The sequence below is a fragment of the Vipera berus genome (genome assembly GCF_964194415.1).
Source record: "Vipera berus genome assembly, chromosome: 1".
Classification (NCBI taxonomy): domain Eukaryota; kingdom Metazoa; phylum Chordata; class Lepidosauria; order Squamata; family Viperidae; genus Vipera; species Vipera berus.
Genome location: NC_138202.1, coordinates 189,146,560 through 189,171,983, shown reverse-complemented (window position 1 = coordinate 189,171,983; position 25,424 = coordinate 189,146,560). Strand labels below are relative to the sequence as shown.

Below are 25,424 nucleotides of genomic sequence, written 5' to 3'. Positions count from 1 at the left end.
TTGTCCGCGGAATTTTGATGGAATGCTTCAAGACGCTTTCTCATTTTCCTTATCAAAGGGAGTGGGGAAGAATGCATTGAAACCGGAAGTTCAGTCAATGTATCACTCTAACTTCCATATCTGCGTATATCTATTCGTTTTTACAAACGCAGGTTCGACATGCCCACCGAGGGCAGAATCCGGCGAAGACGCGCCTGATGTTTATTTTCGGGGCCGGAAGTGGAAATAGAAGAGGTGAATGCTTGCCCGCCTCCAGGAAGTTTCCATTTCCCCGCTTGTTAGGCCAGTGTCTGCCAAGAGTTATTTCGAAGCGGGCGCGAGGCGCCAAGATGCCAGTGGCGGTGATGACGGCGACGAGCGGCGCCTTCAGTTACCGAAAGTTACTGGAGCAGTGTGAGACTCAGGAACTGGAGGTAAAGAAGGGGGAGGGGCCGGGGGCGGCGTCCAGGTAAACGCGGGGTGAAGGTGGGGGAGCAGGGACGCTGGGCCTGCGCGCGAGCTACCAGGCACGTGCTCTTCCCGCCAGTCTCAACCACTTCAACGAAAGTGGCTGCAGAGGAGGCAGGTCTGGGAAGCCCAACTAACCTGGTTGGTTAGTTGATGTCTTGGCTGCAATTCTTCTCCGTACAATATAGCAAACGGAAACGCTCTGGGACATTGAAAATGTCGAAGAGAAAAGTTCAGTTTTGTAATTGTCATTTCACACTTAGAGAGCCTTGTAAATTTTCTGCTAAATTTGGAGAGTAGCAATAGATTTTTCAGAAACAGGTAGTCCTCAAGTTATAACCATTTGTTTAAAATTAAAACAAGGCGCTTGATCTGAAAAGTTGTGGCTGTCACAGCATCCCTGTGATTGTATCACCATTTGCAAATTTCTTTGCCAGCTTCCCCTAAGTAAAGTCATTGGGGACGCCTCCAGGGAAATTTACAAGTCAGTCCTGCAAATCACTTCTGCCACTTTTTCTCCCAAGAAGCCCCACTACAGAGTTTGAGATCCCAGGGACCCCCATTCTCCATGGCAGCTCACTTTCATAGCAAGTGCCATCCATACCACTCCCCTGCCCATCCAGGGCACCTGCACTTCCAAGTGTAGCTCTGGCTGGATGGCTCACATTTCCCAGGACCCACCCTTGGTCCCTCGCATCTGCCTCTTCCTGCTTGTAAGGTGCCTCTTCCTGCTTAATAACCCACACAGTTCTGGGGTTACAACAGCAACATCACTAAGTGATGTGATACATGATGTCATATATTATGACTGGTAATCCTGGTCCCAATTGCCATCGTAAAATGTGATCTACCTGTATGAACTGCATTAAAGAGAAGGACAAATTCATAGTTATTACAAATACTACAAATAGAAACTACACAGTTACTACAACCAAAATAGTTACTACAAATTTTGATTTCAATACTAGGCCTGGTCAAAATAAGTCAGCTTAAATCTGTTGGAATGTTATATGGAATAGGGATTCCAAACAATACTATTTGTGTTGTAATTGTCCACTGGTGAAAATTGTAATCTATCTATTAATGCCTCAGTAATTTTAAGACTATTTTATTAGCTACTTAAAACCTTTGCCTTTCATTAGCTGAGGCAAATGTAGTGAATAACCACTTTCTCATAAATGTACATGCCTTATTCTCCTTTGCCAGATTGAAGTCTGTATATTTCAACACATTAATGTTCTTTTAATTTTTTTATCAACCTTTGTTAATCAAAATAATTAGACAATTATAAATGCTTGTAAAAGGCATGAGTAGGTCCTAAAGCAAATTGGTTGTCCTTCAAACTGAGTTTGAGAGTAAGATGAAGGAATGTCATATCTGAATGAAATAAAGACTTGTTTAGTGATGTATTTTGACCAGAGTTTTGAAGATATTGAAATGTGTTTTCTTACTGCACAGAGATGAGGATGGGCTTTTGGAAAGCAGCTGACTGCCCAAAACTTCTTTTCAGGGGAAAAGAATTGGTTTTTACCAGTGTTCTTTGTCCTCAGCTATATACTGCTTTGTATAGGACACAATATAATCTTATGTTGATTTGTTTAAGGCCCCTGGAGGAATAACCACCTCACCTGTTTATGCTCAACTCCTGGCTTTGTATCTTCTGCATAATGATATGTAAGTAATATGTTTTAATAATAGGTCTGGACCTATTAGACATATATAGGCATATTGACACAATTCAGGTAATGTTTTTAGAATTAGAGGAATTTATGTTAATTGGTAAAAAGGATACTTAGCATTCCAAATCAACACGTTGTAAAAGCAAGAACGTGATGTAGCTATATGTGAAGTATGCTGTACTTTTATTGATTTTTAATAAACCAAATCTTTGCTAGTTAGCACAAGTAGGATGTTGAATTTGCTCATACTGTTTTTAGGTATCATTGAAAAGCAAATTACTTGTTTTATTTATTTGTGTCAGAAGCATCACAATTCAAATAAGCAAATTACTTCATAGATTGGAATGTATTTCTCTAAAGGGAGTATCTTTCCCTTTATTTGAACATGTTTCCACAAATTTACAAGTAAATAATTACTTGCCTAACTCAAATCAGTTATTCTCAGCAACTATTTGGGAAGCTTTTTTTTTCTTTTTTCTATTTTGGAGTTCTTGAATGACAGTGTTACAATGCCACATATAAGACAGAATACAAGAATTTTTAACATGAACATCAAAGCAATAAGAATGTAAGGCACAAGATAAATACTTAAACTTTTGTGTTGTAAAATGGAAATATGTAGCTTAAACCCTAGGGTTAATAGAATAACAGAAGTTATAAATTATGGTTGTGGAACATCCTGCTTGTTGAAGTACTGGGTGCTCTATCGCTGGAGATTTTCAAGATTGAACAATGTTTTTTCTGGGATGGTCTGAAGATTCTAGCACTTGGCAGAGGGTTGGATTAGAAGACTTCCAAAATCCCTTCCCACTCTTATGTTCTATATGAGTGGCTGCCAACCTTTTCTATACCCTGCACCCCTAGAACACTTCTGATATATACTCGCACCCTTTACAAAAGTTCGAAATAATGGCAGTGAAATATGCATATACACTATAATTTTGAAAACCCAAGTTTTTGCACCCCCTTTGGGAACCTCTGTTCTACATGATAGATAAAAACAAACAGTATGAAATCTGTTTTCTTTTGCCTTAAAAATGTATGTGCAGTATATATTGATGTGCTTTCAGAATGATGTAACTGGAAACTTCTAGTAAATAAGCATTATTAAATAGATGTAATTTTTTTAAATGTCCATATCACTGGCTTTTTTTAATTAGGAATAATGCCCGTTATCTCTGGAAGAGAATTCCTACTGGTATTAAGTCTGTAAGTATTTTTCAATGCTATCAAAAGAAAAAACACTTAATATCTGGGAACACTATTGTTTTTCCATTTTTATTCAAATGTTTATAATATGTTTTTAACAATTATAGTTCAGCTGTGTTAATAGTTTTGAATATTGAGCTGTACTTTCTAAAAATGGAGGGAAGGTTGTTGAGAAGGTGGTGGGTCTCCAACTGATAAGAACCATGGAAAAAGAGCATTATCTTGACTAGTGTTTCTCAGTCTTGGCAAATTTAAGATGTGTGGACTTCCAAATCCCAGAATTCCCCAGTTATGTTCAGTTCTGGAAGTTGAAATTTTACAGTTGCTAAGGTTGAGAAACAGTGTTCTAGACATATTCCAGTCTGTTTTCAGGCCACTGCTGAGACAGTTTTGGTTGCACTTGATAGAATTGGGGTGGAGGTGGTGCATCCATCTTTGTGTTCCTTAATCTCTGTCTTTTGATACTGTCAACCGAGGTACCATTTTAAGCCAATTCTGTGAGTCAGAGGTGGAGCACAGTTTTACAGTGATTGCCTTTTTTTTCTTCAGGGCTGGTTCTAATCATTGTTGGTGGAAAGTTATTGCTCCCAAATCCTGCTTTATGGGCACTGCAGGATTCTATTCTCTCTCTTCCTTTTCAACTTCTACATGAAACCATTGGGTGAGGTCATCTGCTGGTTTAGGGTTCAGCATACTGATGATACTTAACTATATATTTTGACTATAGATAGGGCCAAGTGCCTGGAGGCTATATGGGTTTGAATGGGGAGCAACTGTCTAAGTCAGTACTACCAAGACCAAATGGCTGTGGATGTTTGGCATGCTAAGATCTGGGAATATTCCATCTCTGACCTTTGATGGAGTTACATTTACTGACTCCAGGGTTTTGTGCAATCTAGGTCTTCCTGGACTGTGAGTATCAGCTATGGCCAAGAAGGCACACAGGCGCATCAATTGTGCTGTTTCCTAGATGAGAGGACTTCAGACAGTGACTCATGCTCTGGTCATCTCATGGCTTGCCTACTGTGCCACATTCTTTGTGGAACTGTCCTTGAAGTCCACCCAGAAGCTTCAGCTGGTCTAGAATATAGTAGCACAGGCAGTGATGGACATACTTTAGTAACATGTAACACCTCTGTTTTGCAAACTGACTTGTTCTTAGTTTGCTTCCAGATACAACTCAAGGTTTTGGTCATTACGTATAAAGCCCGACACAGCATGGAGCCCGATTACTTAAGGGACCATAGGATCCCACAGTATCCACTGGTCAATTTAATCCTTTGGGTTTCTTCAATTAAACAATACCATGTATCAGGATCCCAGAAATGTCCCTCTGAAATGAGATTCCTCCTGAGATCTGTACAGTTCTGACTTGGCTGATGTTTGGAAGGGCTTTGAAAACCTAGCTCTTTGCCCAGATGGTGTACGTTTGTTCCTTTTTATACCCATCCGGGGTTTTTTTGTCATTCTTGCCTTTCTTATTCTTCATGTCTTCATGTTTTTAACATTTTTATTGTAACTGTCAAGACTTATTGTCCAGTCAGGGAGCCTGTATGTTTAACATTAATAATAATAATAATAATGAGGTTTAAAAGTGATTTAGTGGACAACAGCAATCAAAATATTGCAGAATATGCAGATTGAGTTTTTTGCATTATAATCTTAGATCAAAATGACATTAAAATCAGATCAAAGTACTGTAAAAGAAAGGGGAAACAGTTAAAATAAAGCCCTTCATACACTGGCATGTATGTCAGGATCTACTTTTGTCATGGATCATATTCATGAATAATGATTGCAGTAGCACAACACTCTGTATTTTGCCTTGATATTTCACTAGACTGCAAAATAAATTCTCTAGGGGGCCTGCCCAAACATCAGCTAATGAGAAAAATTAGCTCTGCTTTAAAAAAAAAACTGGCAGCAAAGCAGCAGCAGGTTTAGCCCTCTTTAGCAGCTCAAGTTAGTTTTTAATATATTTTACTCTTTAATTTTTCTTTACTTAGTTATTCGTTATTTTTAGTTACCCATTTTTTTTTAGATTTAGCCAGCTGCAATATAATCTTAGGATATCCTGCCAACTACCTTGATGAGGACAGAGGGAATAGCTGCAGAATATGACAATGAATGTTATGAATGACATAACAGAGGTTATTCTTAATTTAAAAAACAAGATTTGTTGATATCTCTATTCAATAGGCTGTGCCAATTGTGATTAGTAGAACTTAATCTTACGATAGTATGATTGCCTCACTTGCGAATCCTGAACTTCCATGTTTGCTATTAAATATTGGTTTCTCAACTTTATGATATTATTATCATAAGATGCCAAGGAGTATATTAGGTGTGTGCAGAATAATATAATATAATATTTATAACAGTTGGGCATGCCTATACTGATGGGAATTGTAGTTCAGAACACTGAAATATATCAGGTTGGTTATCTTTTCTCTAATATGCCTTAAACATCTTCCTCAAATTAAAACTGAATTTAAATCCTAGATATAGCAGCAGGCCTAGAGAGAAGGTGCCAAAATATTCTGTATAACTAAAGGCATATTTGTTTTGTTTTGTCAAGCATCTACATCTTTATTCTCAATTCTTTCTCTGTAGACAAATCTTGAACTTGGTGCAATTTGGGCAGTAGGGCAACGAATCTGGCAAAGAGATTTCCCTGGAATATATACAACAATTGATGCACATCAGTGGTCTGAATCCATTCAGCCAATTATGGAAGCACTTAAAGGTATAAATATCCTAGTTAAAATTGTGCATATTATTAACCATGAAAGGAAATAGAAACAATGGCTTGGGTGGCCCCATGCTTCCTTTCCTATTACATTTTAAGAGCCTTGCCTTCAGGAATTAGCCAAGCCAGCCCACTGAAAAGAGCTGGTTGATGTAGGAAATGTGTTATAGAAAGGATAGGAAAGGGGTGGGGTGGAGTGGAGTGGAGTGAAGAAAGAAGAGTTGCATGCACAGTTTAAGAAGGGGTAATTGTTAATAGCTAGGTTATGGTTTCGATATATGCTTCTGGGTGGATGTATACCAGGGGTAGGCAACCTTGGCTCTTTTATGACTCGTGGACTTCAACTCACCAGAATTCCTGAGCCGGCTGGCTCAGGAATTCTGGGAGTTGAAGTCCACGAGTCATAAAAGAGCCAAGGTTGCCTACCCCTGATGTATACTGTAATAGAGTAGCCTTTGGCGAGATGGGCAGCATATAAATTTAATTTAAAATAGTAGCAGTAATAATAGGTTTTCCTCCAAAGTTGTTATATTGGTAGTTTGGGGGTGGGAAGATTTCTTGGGAAGAGTATCAATAGGAAGATGGTTATAGTCAGATTAAGGATTGAAATTTGGAAAAAGTACACCCAAAGATGCTTCAAGAACAATTATTGTTTCTGAATTACTTTTTCTACATGCCTTCTATTCTGCCAAACTCTTTAACAGAGAGTTTCCACTCATATGTTAACGATATAAGTTCAGTTTTGTGCAGAAACTTCAACTTGTACTTTGGCAAAGGAAATGTATGTAGCATTAGATTGAACATTTGTTAGAGAATTTACATTTGAGCTATACTTTATATGTTTCCAGCAAGCCAATAGAAACTGTTGTCTGCCATGAATACCATGATATCATTATTCTATTGAGATTTGGAGCCATGCTTAACAGATTTTCATCTTCATTGATAAATATATCTTGACAGGCTCTTCCATTTCAAAACCCTGGTTCCAGTTCCCAGGAGAAATGTCATCATTTTTTCAGCTTTGATCGCTGAAATATTGATAGATTGATATTTTCGATCAATCGAAATTAAGCTGCCACTGCTACTTAATTTGAGATAATATATGACATAGGAAATAATGTGGGGTTTGGTTAAGATTGACATGCTCTATAAATTGGAATTCAGTATTTAATTTTTTACGTTTTGATTATAGTTCATTAAAAACAAGTGTTGAAGTAAATACATTTTTCATATATTTTGATAGGATACTGTTTCTATATAAAGGGTCATTGCTTGTTTACATGATCTTACCAATCATCTCCCATATAAATGTGGACATTTCCGATTATTCTCAAGAGAAACTTACTTAAGAACACAAAGTGTTTTCCTACCCTTGATAGGCTAGCTTTGCATTAATTACCTCTCTTAATAGATGCAACAAGGCGGCGTGCGTTTGGACTAGTCTCTCGGGCATATCCTTCCATAAGCGCAGATGATTTTGCAGCCTTTGTTGGACTTCCTGTAGAAGAAGCAGTAAAAGGTACTGAAAATATTTGAGAAACATCCAATTCTCTCACTGCTCTATATGATTTGATAGTGGGGGAAGCTGATTTCTATGTTATCGTAACTTTCCTCCACAGTTTATGACCTCTTTAGATTATCTTGCAGCCTAGATTGAAAAATCCCTTGTCTAATAATAGTCATGCCTTTTCCTTAATATTATGCATCATCTGTTACGTATCTTTGAAGTTAAGTGTTAAATTGTAAATCAATACAATCTTGTTTAGCAACCACAGTTGAGATCAGCTAAGCTAAGGTCGTTAAGCAAAGCAGTCACTAAGTGAAACTGTGCTTGCGATCTCCAGCTTTCCTTTGCTTTACAGATTTGTGAAGGTCATTGGAAGATTGGTCAGAGTTACTTTTTTATCACTGTTGCAAAAGTGAACAGTATCTGAGGCAGTTGCCAAACAAGGATTTTATTAGAATTGTATTACAAAACTCTCAGTTGTTACAACTGTATTTTGTAAACAAAAATGAATTATAGCTTTTCTAAATCTATGCATATTTTTAGAATTGCTTACATTTTTGTTTTGTTGATTTTTTTGGAAGATTATCAACTTACAGGATATGTGGTGATGTAGAAATATTTTACTGGATTGTTTCATTCCTTTGATAAAGACTACAAAATTGCCCAGTATGAGATAATTTTAAAAGCAAAAGTGAGTTTTCTAAAATTTGTGCTTAGTATACCGATATTACTGTTAAAGGATAACAGGCTGAATAAAAATAAAACTAACTTTAATACGGTAGTTCACTTTATAGGAAATGGAAATATAGCAAGGAATAAAAAACAAGAAATAAAAACAAATCAGGAAATTAATCCCATCCAATATTTTTCATATTCAAGCATATATGACACTAATTATAGCTAAAGAACTTTATTATGGTTTTAGGAGTTCTTGATGAGGGATGGCAAGCAGATTCGTCAACTCGAATGGTTATGCCTAAAAAGCCAGGTAGGTGGAGCTCTAGTTCCATGAGGATTTGTGGAAGTGGGAGGGAAAGGGAAGGGAGGTGGCACTTCAGGATAACTTACATTGCTTACCTGCCTTGGCTGCACGCAATTAAAAAATGTAATTAGTATTTACATGCCAACATTTCTTTCAAATGTTTAAAATAGTGGGAGATGCTCCTAAGGTGTCAAATAAATGAACTAGTGACCTATTTGAATGGGTGCAATGTGTTTTAATTAAATGGATATTTTAGAATGTATAACTTGAATGGAAATAAACAGGAAATGCCTCAGCTTCCTTTCTCTGTCTGGTTCTTGGCAATAGAGACTCAGTTAAACATATTTTTCAGTGTCCTTAACTGATGCACCTTTATTGAGTGAAATATAATTACAGTTAAATGTGGTTACAATTTTGAATACCATTTAAGTTGTCAAATTAAGTTATTTTTGCTAGTTTAAATTTATATTTTATATAATTAATAGAGGGATAGAATCAAGATCACATGAAGTGTTAATACCACTTTATAATGCCTTGGTAAGACCACACTTGGAATACTGCATCCAGTTTTGGTCACCATGATGTAAAAAAGATATTGAGACGTCTAGAAAGAGTACAGAGAAGAGCAACAAAGATGATCAGGGGACTGGAGGCTAAAACTTACAAGGAACAGTTGCTGGAATTGGGTATGTCTAGTTTAATGAAGAGAAGGGTGAGGAGTGACATGATAGCAGTGTTCCAATATCTCAGGGGCTGCCACAAAGAAGAGGGAGTCAAGCTATTCTCCAAAGCGCCCGAAGGCAGGACAAGAAGCAATGGATGGAAACTAACCAAAGAGAGAAACTTCCTGACAGACAGAACAATTAATCAGTGGAACAACCTGCCTCCAGAAGCTATGAATACTCCAACAGTGAAAGTTTTTAAGAAGAGACTGGACAGCCATTTGTCTGAAATGATATAGGGTTTCCTTCCTGAGTAGGGGGTTAGACTAGATGACCTCCAAGATCCCTTCCAACATCATGATGATGATGTCTGTAATGTGGTTTACTTCTTTGCTGAAAAATTTTCTTCAAACTGTCTAAAATGACGGCTGTTTGTTATGACCATCGTTCTGCATTTTCTTACTTTGAATTACATTTGCTTCTAGCAAAACATTTTTTTATACTAGTAAAATCTTAGTATTTTTTATTTTATTACTTTCACTACTTCGTTGTACATCCAGAGAGTTTATAAATAAATTTAAAAGTACTGCTACCAGGATAGACTGGAACATACAATAAGGTCCAACCTGCAAATTTTCATAAGTTATAAGTTTATTATTTCTACTTTATTATTTATATTTTTTCTTCCTGTACTTGTTAACAATCCAAGACTCACTTTTTTTTATCCCATGCTCGTAGAGTTTGCTTAACGGCTTTTGGGGAGGAGTTAAGTGACTTTTCACAAACAGGTTAATGAGAGACTTAACAGACTTTTCTTACGAAAGTTGGTGTTTGTTGGAGGATTGGAGTGGAGTAGTCTCCCCCTGATTGGGTAGCATTGCTGAGAAAAATAGTAAAATTACTCAAGGCAAATTACCAAGAGTTTTCTCTGGTTTGATGGACAATTTAGGGTTGGTTGATATATGAAGACAGAAGAATGGCAATTCCAGCAAGTACACTTATTTTTCAGAAAGACACAAATCCTTCTCAAGAATAGACATGATTTAGATTTCAAGATATTTGGCTACTAAAATTTACAAGGTAGAGATATTAGATCTTTTTCAAAGAAAATACAAAATAGAACAGAATACAGCTGGAAGGGACCTTGGAGGTTTCCTAGTCAAACCCCCTGCTCGAGCAGGAGAACCTATACCATTTTTAGACAAGTGACTGTCTAGTCTCTTCTTAAAAATCTCCAGTGATGGAGTACCCACGATTTCCAAAGGGAAGCTGTTGCACTGGTTAATTGTCCTCGCTGTCAGAAAGTTTTTCCTTAATTCCAGGTTGCTTCTCTCTTTGATCAGTTTCCAACCATTGTTTCTTGTCCTGCCCTCTGGTGCTTTGGAGAATAATTTGACCCCTTGTTCTTTGTGGTAGCCCCTCAAACACTGGAATACTGCTATCATGTCGCCCCTTTTTGGATGAGATAAAAAGAAGAGATTTAAAGAAATCCACAGCACGTAGAAATATTTCTGAACAAATTAAGATTAACAATTAACAAATTAAGCAACAAGTATCCCTGTTAACAATGAAAGAAATGGAAATAAAATGGAAGTATATGAAAGAAATAAATTTTGAATTTGAGAATAAACCAGGAAAGTGATTGGCTGATAAACTATAAAGAGAAAGAAAATGATATTAAAATTATAAGAGGGAGATATTGTATTAGTGGTTAATGTGGCTATGCAAAAAATATTTTGTCAATATTCTAATTTGTGTAGAGAACATATTTCAGTGGAGAAAAGATATATTTCAGAAAGCAAAATGACTGAGCATTACAGAAGAATGAATTATGAATGGGCTTATAATGAGAAATTTCAGAAGCTATTAAAAAGTCAACTAGGAAAGGTACCTCACTAGTTGGGTTATTGAGTCTGTATTAGAGTGTTTTGAGGATTGAATATGTACAACCTCTTCAAAATATAATGAACTCTATTTTACAAGGAGGAAAGATGCCACATACTTGGGAAGACTCTTGCCATAATATTAATACTCAAAGAGACACAAGATTTGCAAGAAACCACAGACCGATATCATTATTAGATAATAATAATTGTTTACAATTTTAATTGAAAAGCTGAAAATAATTCTGAAAGAATTAATTCATGGAGATCAAATAAATCAATGGAATAGTTTGCCTCCCGGAGCTGTGGGTCTTCCATCATTGGGGTTTTTAAAGAATAGACTGGATAACCAGTTGCCCAGGAGGGAATAGGGTCTTTTGACTTCAGCAGGGGGTTGGATAAGAGACCTCAAGAGTTCCCTTTCAGCCTATGATTCTATGTTCTATTCTAGGTTTTTACTTAAAAGACAGCTATGGACAGTGTTAGAACTGTGTTGGATACTCTGGAATATTTGGCACAATATAAATATACATGTAAGCACGTAAAAATTCAAGTAGAAAAATAGGGACCACTACGGTGGGAAGGTAACAGCATTCCGTGCGCCTTTGGAGTCTAGTCATGCCGGCCACATGACCATGGAGACGTCCTCGGACAAGCGCTGGCTCTTTGGCTTTGAAACGGAGATGAGCACCGGCCCCTAGAGTCGGAAACGACTAGCACGCATGTGTGGGGGAACCTTTACCTTTACCGAATGGAAAACAAGCTGCATTGATCTTTTTAGATGCAGAAAAGGCTTTTAACAGTTTGAACTGGATTTTCTTTAGTTTTTTTAATAAATTTTATTAGTTTTTATAGGGTTAGGGATAAAATAGGGTTAGTATTAGGATTGGGGCTTGGGTTAGGGTTGGGATTGGGAATAGGGTTTCCCCAGGTAACATTTTCAATATTTAGCAAACAGCATATTGTTTGGGTACATGTATTTAACTAACAGTAATAGATACAGTTAATTATCATAATGTTAATTAATCACTCAGTCGCCTTCTTACTAATATATATTCAAAATTCCACATCACATTCCTTTCTCTCTGACTCGTTTTTCTAGCCATTGGTAAAAGTTATCCCATGTTCTAAAGTACACTGAGTCTTCTTTCTCTTTAATCTCTAAAGTCAATCTATCAATTTCTGCGCACTCTAGAATTTTCTTAATTAGTACTTCTTCAGTTGGTAAGTTTTCATTTTTCCAATATTGGGCAAATACAATTCTTGCTGCTGTTAATACATGTAGCATTAGATATCTACAATCTTTCTCCTACTTGGCTCCTATTATTCCTAACAGAAACAATTCTGGTTTGAAGTCTATTAGTTTTTTAGTCATCTTCTCCAACCATAGATATATTTTAGCCCAAACCCTTTTTGCTTTAGGGTATGTCCACCAGATGTGGTAATAATTGCCTGGCCTTTGTTTGCATTTCCAACAATTGTTTGAAATATTTTTAAACATTTTCGCTAGTCTCACTGGTGTTGTATGCCATCTGTAAAACATTTTGTATAAGTTTTATTTATGTGTCACTGCTTTAGTTAATTTAATATTTCTTTCCCATAATTTTTGCCACTTCTAATTCTATATTATATCCAAAATTCTTTGCCCATATTATCATTGTTTCTTTTACTTGTTCTTCCTCCATCTTTAAATTTAACAGAAATCTATAGTTTCTTGATCAACTTTTCCTCTGTTTTTAACAGTATCTTATCAAATTCTGTCTGTTCTTTATAAAATTCCATTATTTTTGCATCATTTTAATATCTCGTTTGAATTTGAAAATATGGCCACCATACTTTGTTCTTGTAAGTCTTGTCTGTCTTTCAATTTTCCTTCATTATCCAAAATATCTTTGTAAGTCACAACTTTATCGTAGTTAATTAAATTTGGGTAAGCAAAAGCTTCCATTGTTGAAAACCATTCAGGTATTTTAATATAATTTTTTTCTTTTATTTTTTCCCATTCTGAAAGAAGTGCATTCCTTATAAAATGGTTTTGAAAGTACCTATGTATTTTATTCTTTCCGTACCACAGAAAAGCATGCCAACCAATTTGTAGATCATGCCTCTCTAGGTACAATAGTCTTTTATCTCTAAGCATTATCCATTCTTTAAGCCATGTTATTAAAATAGTTGCTTGGTAGTATAACCTCCAGTCCGGGAGTCCAAATCCTCCACTGTCTAGCTTCTTGTAGCATTTTCACTTTAATTCTTGATTTTTTCCCTTGCCAGATAAATTTCAATATTATTATATTCAGTTCATCAAAGAAGGCTTTTCCCAGCCTTACAGGAATCATTTGAAATAAAAAGAGTATTTTTGGTAAGATATTCATTTTCACTGTTGCTATTCTCCCCAACATTGACAGTTTTTTCATTTTTCCAAATCCAATTTTATTTGTTTTAGCAGTCTTACATAGTTATCTTCTTTTACTGTTACTCATCTTGCTATTTTTTTGTTAGTTGATTTTTTTTGTTTTTCTGTTAAGTTCTTTGTCAGCACTTTAGTCTTTTCTCTGTTTATTGTCAGGCCTGCCACTTCTCCAAATTTTTCTATTTTCTCCAGAAGTTTAGTGCTTGTTTCCAATGGATCTTCCAGTATAAAAACCAAATCATTTGCAAATGCTTGTAATTTGTATTTTTGATCTTTTATCTCCAGTCCTTTAATTTCTGTATCCTGTCTAATGTTTCTGTTCAATACTTCCAGTGTTCATATAAATAGTAATGGAGATAATGGACACCCCTGTCTTGTGCCCTTTTTAATATTGAAGTTTTCAGTATAGCCTCCACTTACAATTATTTTGGCAGTCTGCTTACAATAAATTATTTGGATTGCATTTATAAAGTTTTTCCCAAAGTCTATTTCTGCAAGCTGCTGAAACATAAATTGCCAGTTTACGTTGTCAAACGCTTTTTGTGCATCAAGGAATATTAAAGCCATCTGTTTCCCCGAATGAATTTCATAATGCTCTAACACATCAAGAATCATTCTTAGATTATTTTTATCTGTCTTTTAGGTAAGAAACCATTTTGATCTGTATGTATAAATTCAATCAAAAATTTCTTTAGTCTTTCTGCCATTATTGAAGCAAAGATTTTGTAGTCTACATTTAATAATGAAATTGGTCTATAATTTTTTTATTGGTATCAAATCAGAGTCTTCTTTAGGTATTAAAATAATATTAGCTTCAGTCCATGTATTTAGTATTTTAGTCCATTAATGTTCATTGACAAAATCCCACTCTCTTCCATCTCTTTCAGTTATATCTAGGTCTTAATCTTCTAGTCGATCTTATCTGTCTCTGGTCTCTTGGTCTTGCTCCTTCTGCATGTATATTTTCAATTTCTTCCTCCTCTCTTTGTTTGGCCACTCCTTCTACTGCCATTTCTTCTTGTTTCTTTGGTTCAGGATCATCTCTTTCCAGAAATGCTCTGTAGTTATCGAAGAATTCCATTGCTTTAAGTGTTGTGTCCAGTCTATATCTTTTCATATCCCAATAAATTAAGATCCTTTCTGGAATCAGCCATCTGAAATTCACTCCTTTTTCAGTTAATTTCCTAGTTAGGAACTGATATTCTCTTCGAGACTCTCTTATTCTCCTAGGAATTTGTTTGAGGACTACAATTCCTTTTTGTTTGTATTTCAACGGTTTATCTCTTACTTTTCTCAAAATCTCATCTCTTGTAGATCTTTTAAGAAATCTAACATGCACTTCCCTGGTTACTTTATTTTTTCTACCATAGTTTGAGTTGACTTGATAGATTTGGTCTAGTTCTCCTTACATTTGCAATTTCCCAGTTCTTAATGCGTCTGCATTAGTTCGGTTATCAAGCGTAAATCTCTTCGTTATCTTCTACTATATTTTGAAATCTTAAAAAGTATGAGACTTTTCCATTTGTATGATGGCTATCAAATCTTCTAATTCTCCATTTATTTGCATCAATTTCTGGTTTTCATCTTTTAAAACTTCTAATTTCTGGTCAACCTCAGTTGAGTTATCATCTATTTTTTGAATTCTTTGTTGGTTGTCTATGATCATCTGTTTAAAATTTTCAATTTGAGAATCTATATTGTTAATTTTTTGGTTCATTTTATCAGATGTCCTTTTCAACTCCTCATAGTTTTTCGATGTGACTGCCATATGAGTAGCAATTGCCTCTTGAATTGCTTGCAGAGTTGTTTGCATATCTTTCTGGAAGGTGTCCGTCTTCTCTTGTTGAAGCATTGTAGCAATTGATCTCTGATAGACTGGACTTGCAGAAGCCGAAGAGGGAGCAGAAGATCCTTTTTTTCTAACTTTAGAGAGGGGGTCATCTTTATCTTTAAATCATGTGTTGTAATCCACCAAGTAAGTCAAATTTTATAATCCAATAAGCTCCTAATAATTAGGAGAGGTAAACCATAAAAATAGTAAATGGTAAAAAAAAAATCAGCAGGGCAAGGAGGAGGAGTAGAACAAAATAAAGGAGCAAAAAAAGAAAAAAGGAAAAACATGCCAAAATTTATAATCCACAGAGTTCTGTTCAAAGGGGTTTCTTGGTATTTACTCCTTCAGAGACCGTTTATAACAATTCCAGATCAACTTGTATTTGTAATCCAGGGGAGTCTGATGACTCCAAACACAGTTTTTAATTATAATTATAATCCATCCTGTGAGACAGGGCAAACCAAAAAGAGTCTTTCCCAACCAGAAACTTCAAGACTCAAAATTCTAAGGACACTAAGATAAGCGGTGTGTGGGCATACAACCAAATTTTCCTCCAATTGGGAAACTGCATATAATTCTCAGTTTCACCATTAGATGTCTGTTCCCACCATATTTTAAGAAAGTTAAAAAGTAAAAGTTCTGATGACTTTCCAACAAAAACTTGATGAAGAGGATCTATAGAACCAAAAGCTTCCCAAATTATCCTTCTTTTATGCCTCAGACAGCTTCGCTTGGTTTGGTAAGTCAATTTTAGTTTGCCAGAAGCTTAAACTGCTGCTTATAGTTCAGGAGGGAGGGGTAAAAAAGGAGATCCCTCCATCCCTGGAGCTAAGGGCTTTGTTCTGTGAAGCTGTTGAAATGTTAAAATGCTATTTCACAAAACTGGCATTTCCACTTACAGAGAGATAGGGGAAGTAGTCTCACCCAGATTAGCTGTTTGCTTTTGCTTTGCAGTTCTTTGTCTCCGATGATCAGCTGATAAGGCAGACTGCATGGGTGCCATCAGCCTTTCTTCCTGCTGGTCCTGAGGGCTCCTTTGGATCTAGCAGGCCAGCTACTGCTGGCCTGCAATCTGCAAAGTTTCACCCTTTGGCCAGTCACCTCTACGGGGTGACTTTCAGTCCTGTTGGACTCCCCAGCTGTTAGAAATCGGACTTGGGGAGAGGAGAATCATTCTCCAGAGCCCATGTTGCAGCGTTGTCACCAAAAATCCTAAACTGGATTTTGTTGTTTAAGTTCTAGAAGATACGAATTTTGGAGAGAATTTTATAAAAATGGATGAAATTGATTTATACTTCACAGATAGCACAAATAATTGTTTATGGAGATTTAACCAAACCATCTCGAGAAATAGAAACAAGACAACATTGCCCACTGTCTATTTTGTTTATTTTAGTTCTTTCATTTCAGAGACAGAAGAATAAGAGAAAAAAAGCATGGTAAAATGAGCTAAAAAATTTGGATACAATATACAAATGAATCAGTGGGAAAATACATGGTTGAAAGGATTGAAATGTACATTATGTTCTAATCCTGAAGATCATTTTGATAAAATGATGCATCATTGCTTTTTGTGACCAAATAAAATTGTGTAGAATGAATAGGAGTACTTAGAATCTTTGCTATAATTGTGAACAAAATGAAGAGACTTTCTATTATGAATGATGGACATGCAAACAAACAATAAAAATGGAATACAAATTAATAACTGAGTTTAGATTTTAAAGACTAATGTATAATTGAAAACTTGTGGGATTGACAGACAGTTTGACTGATTGGAAATTCCTTATAGACTTGTATGAAACAAAAAACTGCACTTATGACTTTTTTTGATGTTTAGAAAAATACTGGATAATAGAAAAAAGTGAACTTTTTTGTAATCATAGGATAAGAGATAATTTTGTAATCATGCTTATATTTGCTATTTCTTTTGTCTTTATCTGTTTTTTTTATTCTGCATCAGTTTGTGTTACTTTTTATGTTTTCTTTCAAACTAAAGGAGCCTTGGGATGGAGGGGGAGTTCTGTATTTTAAATTTCTAAAACCTCTAACAATGTGTGTGTTTGATAGATAGGTTTTGCTGTTATATATTTCAGGTCCTCGGGAGTCTACATTTAATAGATTTCAGCCACTATCAGGTATGTATATATCAGGTTTGTCTCTGTAGATGCCCCAGTCCTTTGGAACAGTCTCCCCGTTTGAAAATCCAGAGGGCCTATATCATCTTAGACTTATAGTCATCAAGACCTGGCTTTTCCCACAAGCACAGGGCTAAGAATGAAATCAGTCCAGCAATTCATGGAGTTGATGAGATGTTGTGGCACTGTGGGGTATGATTTTTTTTTAAAAAATAGGTTTGTGAATATTGTTTATTGCCTGCTGTGAACCACCTAGAATTATCTTGTCCATAGGATAAATGGCTGTATATGTTTTATAAATAAATGTATTAATATTTTATATCCTTGCCATCTAAAAATGTTCTAGCATTGTATTATTGTCTGTTTAAATAAACTAACATGGCACATGCTTATATGTAGGAATTTGAAACCTACTCGGTTTTTCCTTTATGCAGAAGTGGAAGCTTCTGAAGCTGAAATAATTATTTCCTTTGTGCTACCGAACACATAGCCAGTTGGTGTTTTTTCTTTTCAATAGCAACACTCACATTCCTTTATTGGCATCTTAGTATCTTGATGCTGTTCAGGATGTTGCATTAAAAATTATAAAATATCTAAGAGTGAGCATTAAATTCTTAGTATATGTAGACTTTCTAATGATGTGGATGAGGGCTTTGAAGGATTTGTGAATTACCCATTTACTGTGGCCCATGAACAAAATTTTGATCTATCTAGGATCATTCAGAAACAACAGAAGGAGGCAAAGGATACACCTGCAGCCTCCAGAAGTACAGCTTATTTTTGTAGGATGGAAATAATAATGTAGTTCTCATCATGTTTTCTGCTTTCTTTGTAGAATCTGCTCCAGTTCCACCAATTCCTAATGAACAGCAGTTGGCCCGATTAACTGACTATGTAGCTTTCCTTGAAAATTGAAAACTGATTACTCATTCATGACATGCTATCTACTTTGAGATTCATTTGCATTTTGTTTATTTTGTTCAGTGTTGCAGTGTATGCACTACAATGGAACATAATTTTACATTTTACCATATTGATTTTATTGGAGCAAGTCTTTCAAATTAACTCTCATAATTAATTGGCTGAGTATGTAGACTTAAATAACTCATTGTGGAAGAAGTAGCTCCTCCCCATTTGTAATCTGTCATAAATTGGAGGAAGAGTTAGCCACTACCATGGCTTAGCTGAAAACCAAACATTGAAAAGGACAAGGAAGACCAAAATGCAGTCAAGTAATGCTCTTAAAACTAGGTCTATCAGAAAATATTGCAGTTTCTTTGATTATATATTGCTGTGCATTTACAATGTGTTTCTGCTTTGGCTTGTTACACATTGGAATATCTAAAGGCAGATTTTGAAGGCTATTATTTTGATATACTTAAAAGATCTGTTCTTGAATATAAGCACACATTAAATTTGGGAGATACCAAAATATGTATTTGGTAGAATATATGCATGGCTAATAGTTCTTGTATAACAGTCCTGTTAGCATTCTGGTTTGAGACTTTAAAAAGCATCAGCTGATTTCTCAGATAGCTTGCTTGCATTTAAACCAGAAGGTTTAGATTGCCTTCTGGATGTTGCTTGTGCTCACAAGAAACAACATCTGATTGCTGAAGCCAGTAGATGAAATGATTCTTGAACTTCATTAGAACTTTTCTCTGTTGTAATTTTGCTTATGTGGGAAGAAATGGCACATTTTGCTTTGTCATTCAATTTTTGTATAGTATGCTTCTAGAGTTGTGGGTTTTTCTTTCTCCCTTGTTCTGTCAGTAGACATCATCATTTAATGATTCTGTTCAGAAATTAATGATATCTATCCTTTGTAGTGGCACTTCTCTCATAGTGCATTATTACTGTGTTCTTAACTGTTTTGGATGTGTTTCAGTGCAAAAGGGTCCTAGTTTCTGCACAGTTACTTTAAAAGTATCTAAAGGAGTGTAACCATTGATTTTGCTATTTATTTGAAAACCTCAGAGTAGATGGGAAGCTTAATTTTGGTATTATTAAAATATATTTACATCATTCTGGCCTATTTTAAGGTTAATTTTTCTTCAAAAGATGTATTTAGGTTTTACATTACTTTAGCACTCAGATTAACTCTATGAGTTTTTGTGTGCGAGTTTGCATGTGTGAAATTTATGTACATTAAAGGTGATATTTTAATGGTCAGATCATAACCATGTTAAATATAAATTTGTCTAACTAAAATGTAAGTATGGAGTAATGAAAAAGTAAGTTACAGAAGATAGACAACATTTGTTCCCTGAGAATAAAAAGATATTTAAGTGATTTAAGTTAAATAGAATGTAGGGATCTGTGCTAATCACATGAAGCACAATAGGAACAAAAAAAACAGTAGGCAAAACTATAAATAGTAAGAACTTGAATTTAACTCAAATATACTGTTATTTTTACATAATAACTTCAGGCAGGAAATGGTTATAAAAACTATTATTGGTTAGGTGTGGAAGGGGATGATCATGTTTATTTTATATTGTACAGTACAAGGAGGATATTCATATATTGATTGGATAAAAGTGATACAAAGTGATACAAAAGTGATACAAAAAAAGCTGTATGTAGTGATTTCTACAGAAATCACTTACAATCAACTTACAATCACAACTGAGCCCAAACTTTCTGTTGATAAGCAACACAGTTGCTAAATGAGTTTTGCCCAATTTTATTACCTTTGTTAACACAGTTGTTAAATGAATTACTTCAGTTGTTAAGTTAATAACACGGTTGTTAAGTGAAACTGTCTTCCCCATTGATTTTATTAGAAGGTTGCAAAAGATGATCACATGGCCCCAGGACACTGCAACCTTCATAAATATGAGTCAGCTGCCAAGAATTTTGTCCACATGACCACTTTTTTCAGTGTTGTTTTAATTTTGAAAACTCATTAAATGAAATGTAAGTCAAGGACTACCTATATATGGAAATGGAAAGTGTTATGTATATGGATACAATATTGTGTTATGAAATGTCTTCATTTGAATATTTATATTTATTTATATTTATATTTATTAAATTTTTATACCGCCCTTCTTCCGAAGGACTCAGGGCGGTGTACAGGGCAATAAATATTAAAAACAAAGTACAAAAGTTAAAAAACAAATATGCCCGATATAAACAGTAATTAAAACCATGTTAAAAACCCAACCCTTAACCCATCAAACCAGGCCGGATTGCTCAAATAAATAAGTTTTTAGATCCTGCCGGAAGGAGCGAAGGTCGGGGGCCATCCGGAGCTCGACTGGCAAGCGGTTCCACAGGTCTGGCGCGCCCATAGAGAACGCCCTCCCCCTAGGGGCCACCAATCGACATTCTTTGATCGGAGGCACCCTGAGGAGGCCCTCTCTGTGGGAGCGCACTGGACGGAGGGAGGTTGACGCCAGCCGCAGGTGTTGCCGTAGGTAATCCGGACCCATGCCATGTAGGGCTTTGTAAGTCATTACCAACACCTTGAATCTCACCCGGAGGACAACCGGCAGCCAATGCAGCTTGCGGAGCAAAGGTGTAACATGGGAGTATCGGGAGACTCCCAACACAACTCACGCGGCTGCATTCTGCACCAGTTGGAGCCTCCGAGTGGTCTTCAAGGGCAGCCCCATGTAGAGAGCATTACAGTAGTCCAGACGAGAGGTCACGAGCGCATGAGTGACTGTACGCAAGGCATCCCGGTCCAGATAGGGCCGCAACTGGTGCACCAGGCGAACCTGGGCAAAGGCCCCCCTAGTCACAGCTCCAATATGCTCTTCTAAAGAGAGCTGTGAGTCTAGGAGGACCCCCAAGTTGCGCGCCCTATCTACGGGGGGTAATAGCTCACCCCCCATGACAAGAGATGGAGTAATCTGAATTTCCCGGGATGCCGGCACGAACAGCCACTCAGTCTTGTCAGGGTTGAGCCGAAGCCTGTTCCTCCCCATCCAGACCCGGACCGCCTCCAGGCAATGGGACATCACGTCGAGGGCATCACTGAGTAAGCTCATGCTTACTACATAAATGCAGAATCTTGTGGCATTGTATCATGGATGCTTAAGAAAACTACTTTAAACTCTGATGCAAATTCCAAACATATACTGTACTATAGGAATTAGAATCTTACATAAAACACAATTAAAATGCAGCAGGTTTCAGTGGGGAGAAACGAAAGTTCAGAATTAACTCAGGCTTGTGAGATACCAAAGACAACAAAAAGGGGTTCTTTGAATATATTAGAAATAAAAAGAAAGACAAAGTTTAAGTCTGGTAAAAGGTGGTGAAGTGACCATAGATAATAATAATAAGAAGAAGTTGGAAGGGACCTTGGAGGTCATCTAGTCCAACCCCCTGCTCAGGAAGGAAACCCTATACCATTTCAGACAAGTGGCTGTCCAGTTTCTTCTTAAAAACCTCCAGTGTTGGAGCATTCACCACTTCTGGAGGCAGGTTGTTCCACTGGTTAATTGTTCTAACTGTCAGGAAGTTTCTCCTTAGTTCTAGGTTGCTTCTCCTTGACTAGTTTCCATCCGTTGCTTCTTGTCCTGCTTTCAGGTGCTTTGGAGAATAGCTTGACTCCCTCTTCTTTGTAGCAGCCCCTAAGATATTGGAACACTGCTTTTTTTTATTGAAAAGTTTTACAGTACATTTTTGAATACAAAACCCCTCCCCTCCCCCTCCCCGACTTCCCAGAGCTAAATACAGGGTATAAAAATACAAACATAATCTAAAAAATGCAAACAACAATAAGATATTAAATTCTATTGCACTTTAACTCTTAATAAAATAACTACAAGCTAATTATACATCATATAAATCCGCTACTTATTCAAATGCTAAGTGAAACTTTTTAGTCCCATATTTATTCTGAATATAATCTATCCATCTCTTCCACTCCACAGTATATCTCTGTTGCGATTGATCTTTCAAATACACTGAAATCTTTGCCATCTCCGCCAAGTTAGAAACTTTTAAAGTCCATTCTTCTATAGTCGGCAGTTCTTCCTTCTTCCAATATTGCGCTACTAAAAGTCTCGCTGCCGTAATTAAATTCAACATCAATTTAATATCTACAATGGTGGTATCTGTGATAATACCCAATAAAAACAATTGCGGAGAAAACTTTATCCTTTTCTTGAATATCTTTTGCATATTCCACCAAATTTTAATCCAGAAAGCTTTAACCTTTTTACAAGTCCACCATATATGAAAATACGTTGCATCCTCACAACCACACCTCCAACATTTGGACTGGCAGTTCGGATACATACTTGCTAATTTTTTAGGATCTAAATGCCACCTATAAAACATTTTGTAAAAGTTCTCTTAAATTTTGGGCCTGTGTAAATTTTACATTTCTCACCCAAATCTTTTCCCAAGTATCCATTGTAATAACTTCTTGAAAATTCTGAGCCCACTTTATCATACAATCTTTAACAAGTTCCATCTCTGAATCAATTTCTATCAATGCAAGATATATCCTTTTTATGTGTGCTTGACCTTGATCTCTGATTTGCTTTACCAAGTTTTCATCAGTCATCAAAAAAAACAGTTTTCTGGTCCTCTTTCCACCTAGCCTGTAATTGCCCATACTGAAACCAAGTTTGTACTATCTTTTCTTCTTTTAAAATGTTATATGACTTTAATTGTCATACATTCCTTTCCAAACTTAAAATTTCCTTATATGTAGTCACATCATGTTTGAATCCCACATTTATATTTTCTATTGCGTGTTTAGGTATTGCCCAAATAGGTATCTTATAATTTAACTTGTGTCTGTACTTTTTCCAAACTCGCAACAGAGCAAACCTTAAAATATGTATCTTAAACACATTATCCACCTTCTTATCATACAATAAATATGCATGCCATCCAAATAACAAATCATGGCCCTCAAGATTTAATAATCTCGCTTGTGTTAAATTAAACCAGTCACTTATCGCTGACAAAGCAGCAGCTTCATAATATAATTTGAAATTAGGCATTTTAAGACCACCTCTTTCAAGCGTGTCTTGCATTATCTTAAATTTAACTCATGGCTTTTTCCCTGCCCAGACAAATTTATTAATTCCTTTTTGCCATTCCTCCAAATTTAAATCCTTTTTAAGCATAGGTATCATTTGAAATAAAAATAAAAATTTTGGCAAAACATTCATTTTCACTGCTGCAATTCTTCCCAATAAGGATAATTGTAATTTTTTCCAACTATCTAATTCTTTTTGTACTTTTCCCCATAACTTTTCATAATTATTTTTATATAATTTCACATTTGAGGGTGACAAATATATCCCCAAATATTTAACCCTTTTAACTATTTCAAATCCCGTTAGCTCTTCTAAAACAGCCTTTTGTGATACTGTCATATTTTTAGGCAACGTTTTAGTTTTTTGTATGTTGACCTTAAATCCAGAAACGTTCCCATATTGCGTTATTATCTCCATCAATTCTATAACTGAATAATCAGGCTGAGTCACTGTAACAACCACTGCTATCATGTCACCCCTCACTCTTCTCTTCGTTAAACTACACATACCCAATTCCAGCAACCGAATGATTTTGTATCTATCCTCAGAAGGAGAATCAAGTCTTAGCTGGGCATAGTATTCTTATAGCATAGAAGAATGAGGAAGCTGCTGTTTAGGGAAGAAGAGGTGATAAGAGAAAATTCAACTAACTCTATTAAATTCAAGTTTCTCTGACCAATTGGATTATATTCCACAGTACTGAAGTAATTAGCAGAGATTATTGCAGAACTGAAGTAATTAGCAGAGATTATTGTAGTAATCCTTGAAAACTGGGGATGTCCCATGGTACTGGGGGAGATCAGATGCCATGTTCATCTACAGAAAAAGGGAAGGAAGAAGACCACAGCAATTACATACCTGCTAGCTTGCTCTTTTTATGGGCAAGGTCCTCAAACAGACAGGCTGCAATTAACAGGAGCCAGTGTCAGCTTGTCATAAACAAATCATGCCAAACTAACTGAGTCCTCCACTGATAAAGTTACTGATTGCTTACTAGATCTAAGAAATGCTATGGGCATCAGCATGCTGATGAAGTGTCTCCTGATAGTCAATAAGTTTGAACTTGATCCAAACCTGGTAAGTGTGACTGAAAAAGAACATGAAATTTTTTTTATGCAAGCTTGAGCAGTGGGCTGAAATGAACAGGATGGAATTTACTAGAAAACTCGGCTGCATTTCCTGTATGGTACTCAGTTGTGAGTTCCATAATTTGAAAAGATAGTGAAAACATTAAATGAGTCCGGAATACTGCTACAATAAAGAAGGGTCTTGAAAGACGAGGACTGAAAGAACAAGAATGGTAGAATGCCACCCTTTCTAAATGTGGCCAATATAAAAAGATTGATTGGGATTGCCCAGTTATTGAAAGAAGAGATGGTAGAAATAATTTTAAAAAAGTAAAATTGGGAATAATTTAGGAAACCAGGAAAAAAATGCTGGAAAAAATTAAGAAAAGGTGCGTGTGGAAGTTAAATTTTTATGGTCCAACTAGTAGAAATTGAAATTACTACAATGGTGTATTCTAATCTGCTGGTTTAGGTGTGGATGAAAGAAACTTCAGCCTGGCCCTTAAAGGATGAGAAATAACGTTGACGGTGTCAGAAAAAGGGGAGATTAGTGGGAACTCAGCTTCGCATGCCTTTGGCATCATGAACCTCCATAGCTCCTTTCCTGTCTGGCATTGACTTCTCACCACCATGACTCCATCTCATGTTGCCAGTGACTCCCTTGGGTGGGTCACCATTGCTTCAGCTCCGAAGTCCACTTGACCTGTAGCTTCACCATCTTTCACCAGACCCGTTCTGGCTATCTTACCCCAAGTCTTCACAGTCTTCTGCAGGCTACTGGACAGGCTACAGGAGCTTGGGACTCGAGAAAATCCTTCTTAAGAAGAAATAATTGTTGCACCAGCA

The 25,424-nt window shown here is 36.1% G+C and overlaps 1 protein-coding gene across 1 annotated transcript; it reads left to right on the top strand.

The window, feature by feature from the left end:
- The first annotated feature begins 219 nt into the window (after window positions 1-219).
- COPS8 (COP9 signalosome subunit 8) lies at window positions 220-20,494 on the top strand. The gene is made up of 8 exons (XM_081324275.1): window positions 220-413; window positions 2,051-2,121; window positions 3,287-3,335; window positions 5,949-6,081; window positions 7,496-7,603; window positions 8,517-8,579; window positions 17,459-17,500; window positions 18,336-20,494. The coding sequence occupies exons 1-8, from the start codon at window positions 330-332 to the stop codon at window positions 18,413-18,415; spliced, it is 630 nt and encodes a 209-aa protein (XP_081180401.1). The 5' UTR covers window positions 220-329; the 3' UTR covers window positions 18,416-20,494.
- The last annotated feature ends 4,930 nt before the right edge of the window (window positions 20,495-25,424 follow it).

Excerpts from the sequence above, each read along its gene's own strand:
- COPS8 (XM_081324275.1), top strand. The coding sequence starts at position 330 with ATGCCAGTGGCGGTGATGACGGCGACGAGCGGCGCCTTCAGTTACCGA. Across the intron at positions 2,122-3,286 it reads TATCTTCTGCATAATGATAT|GAATAATGCCCGTTATCTCT; the intron begins GTAAGTAATATG and ends TTTTTTAATTAG. Across the intron at positions 7,604-8,516 it reads TGTAGAAGAAGCAGTAAAAG|GAGTTCTTGATGAGGGATGG; the intron begins GTACTGAAAATA and ends TTATGGTTTTAG.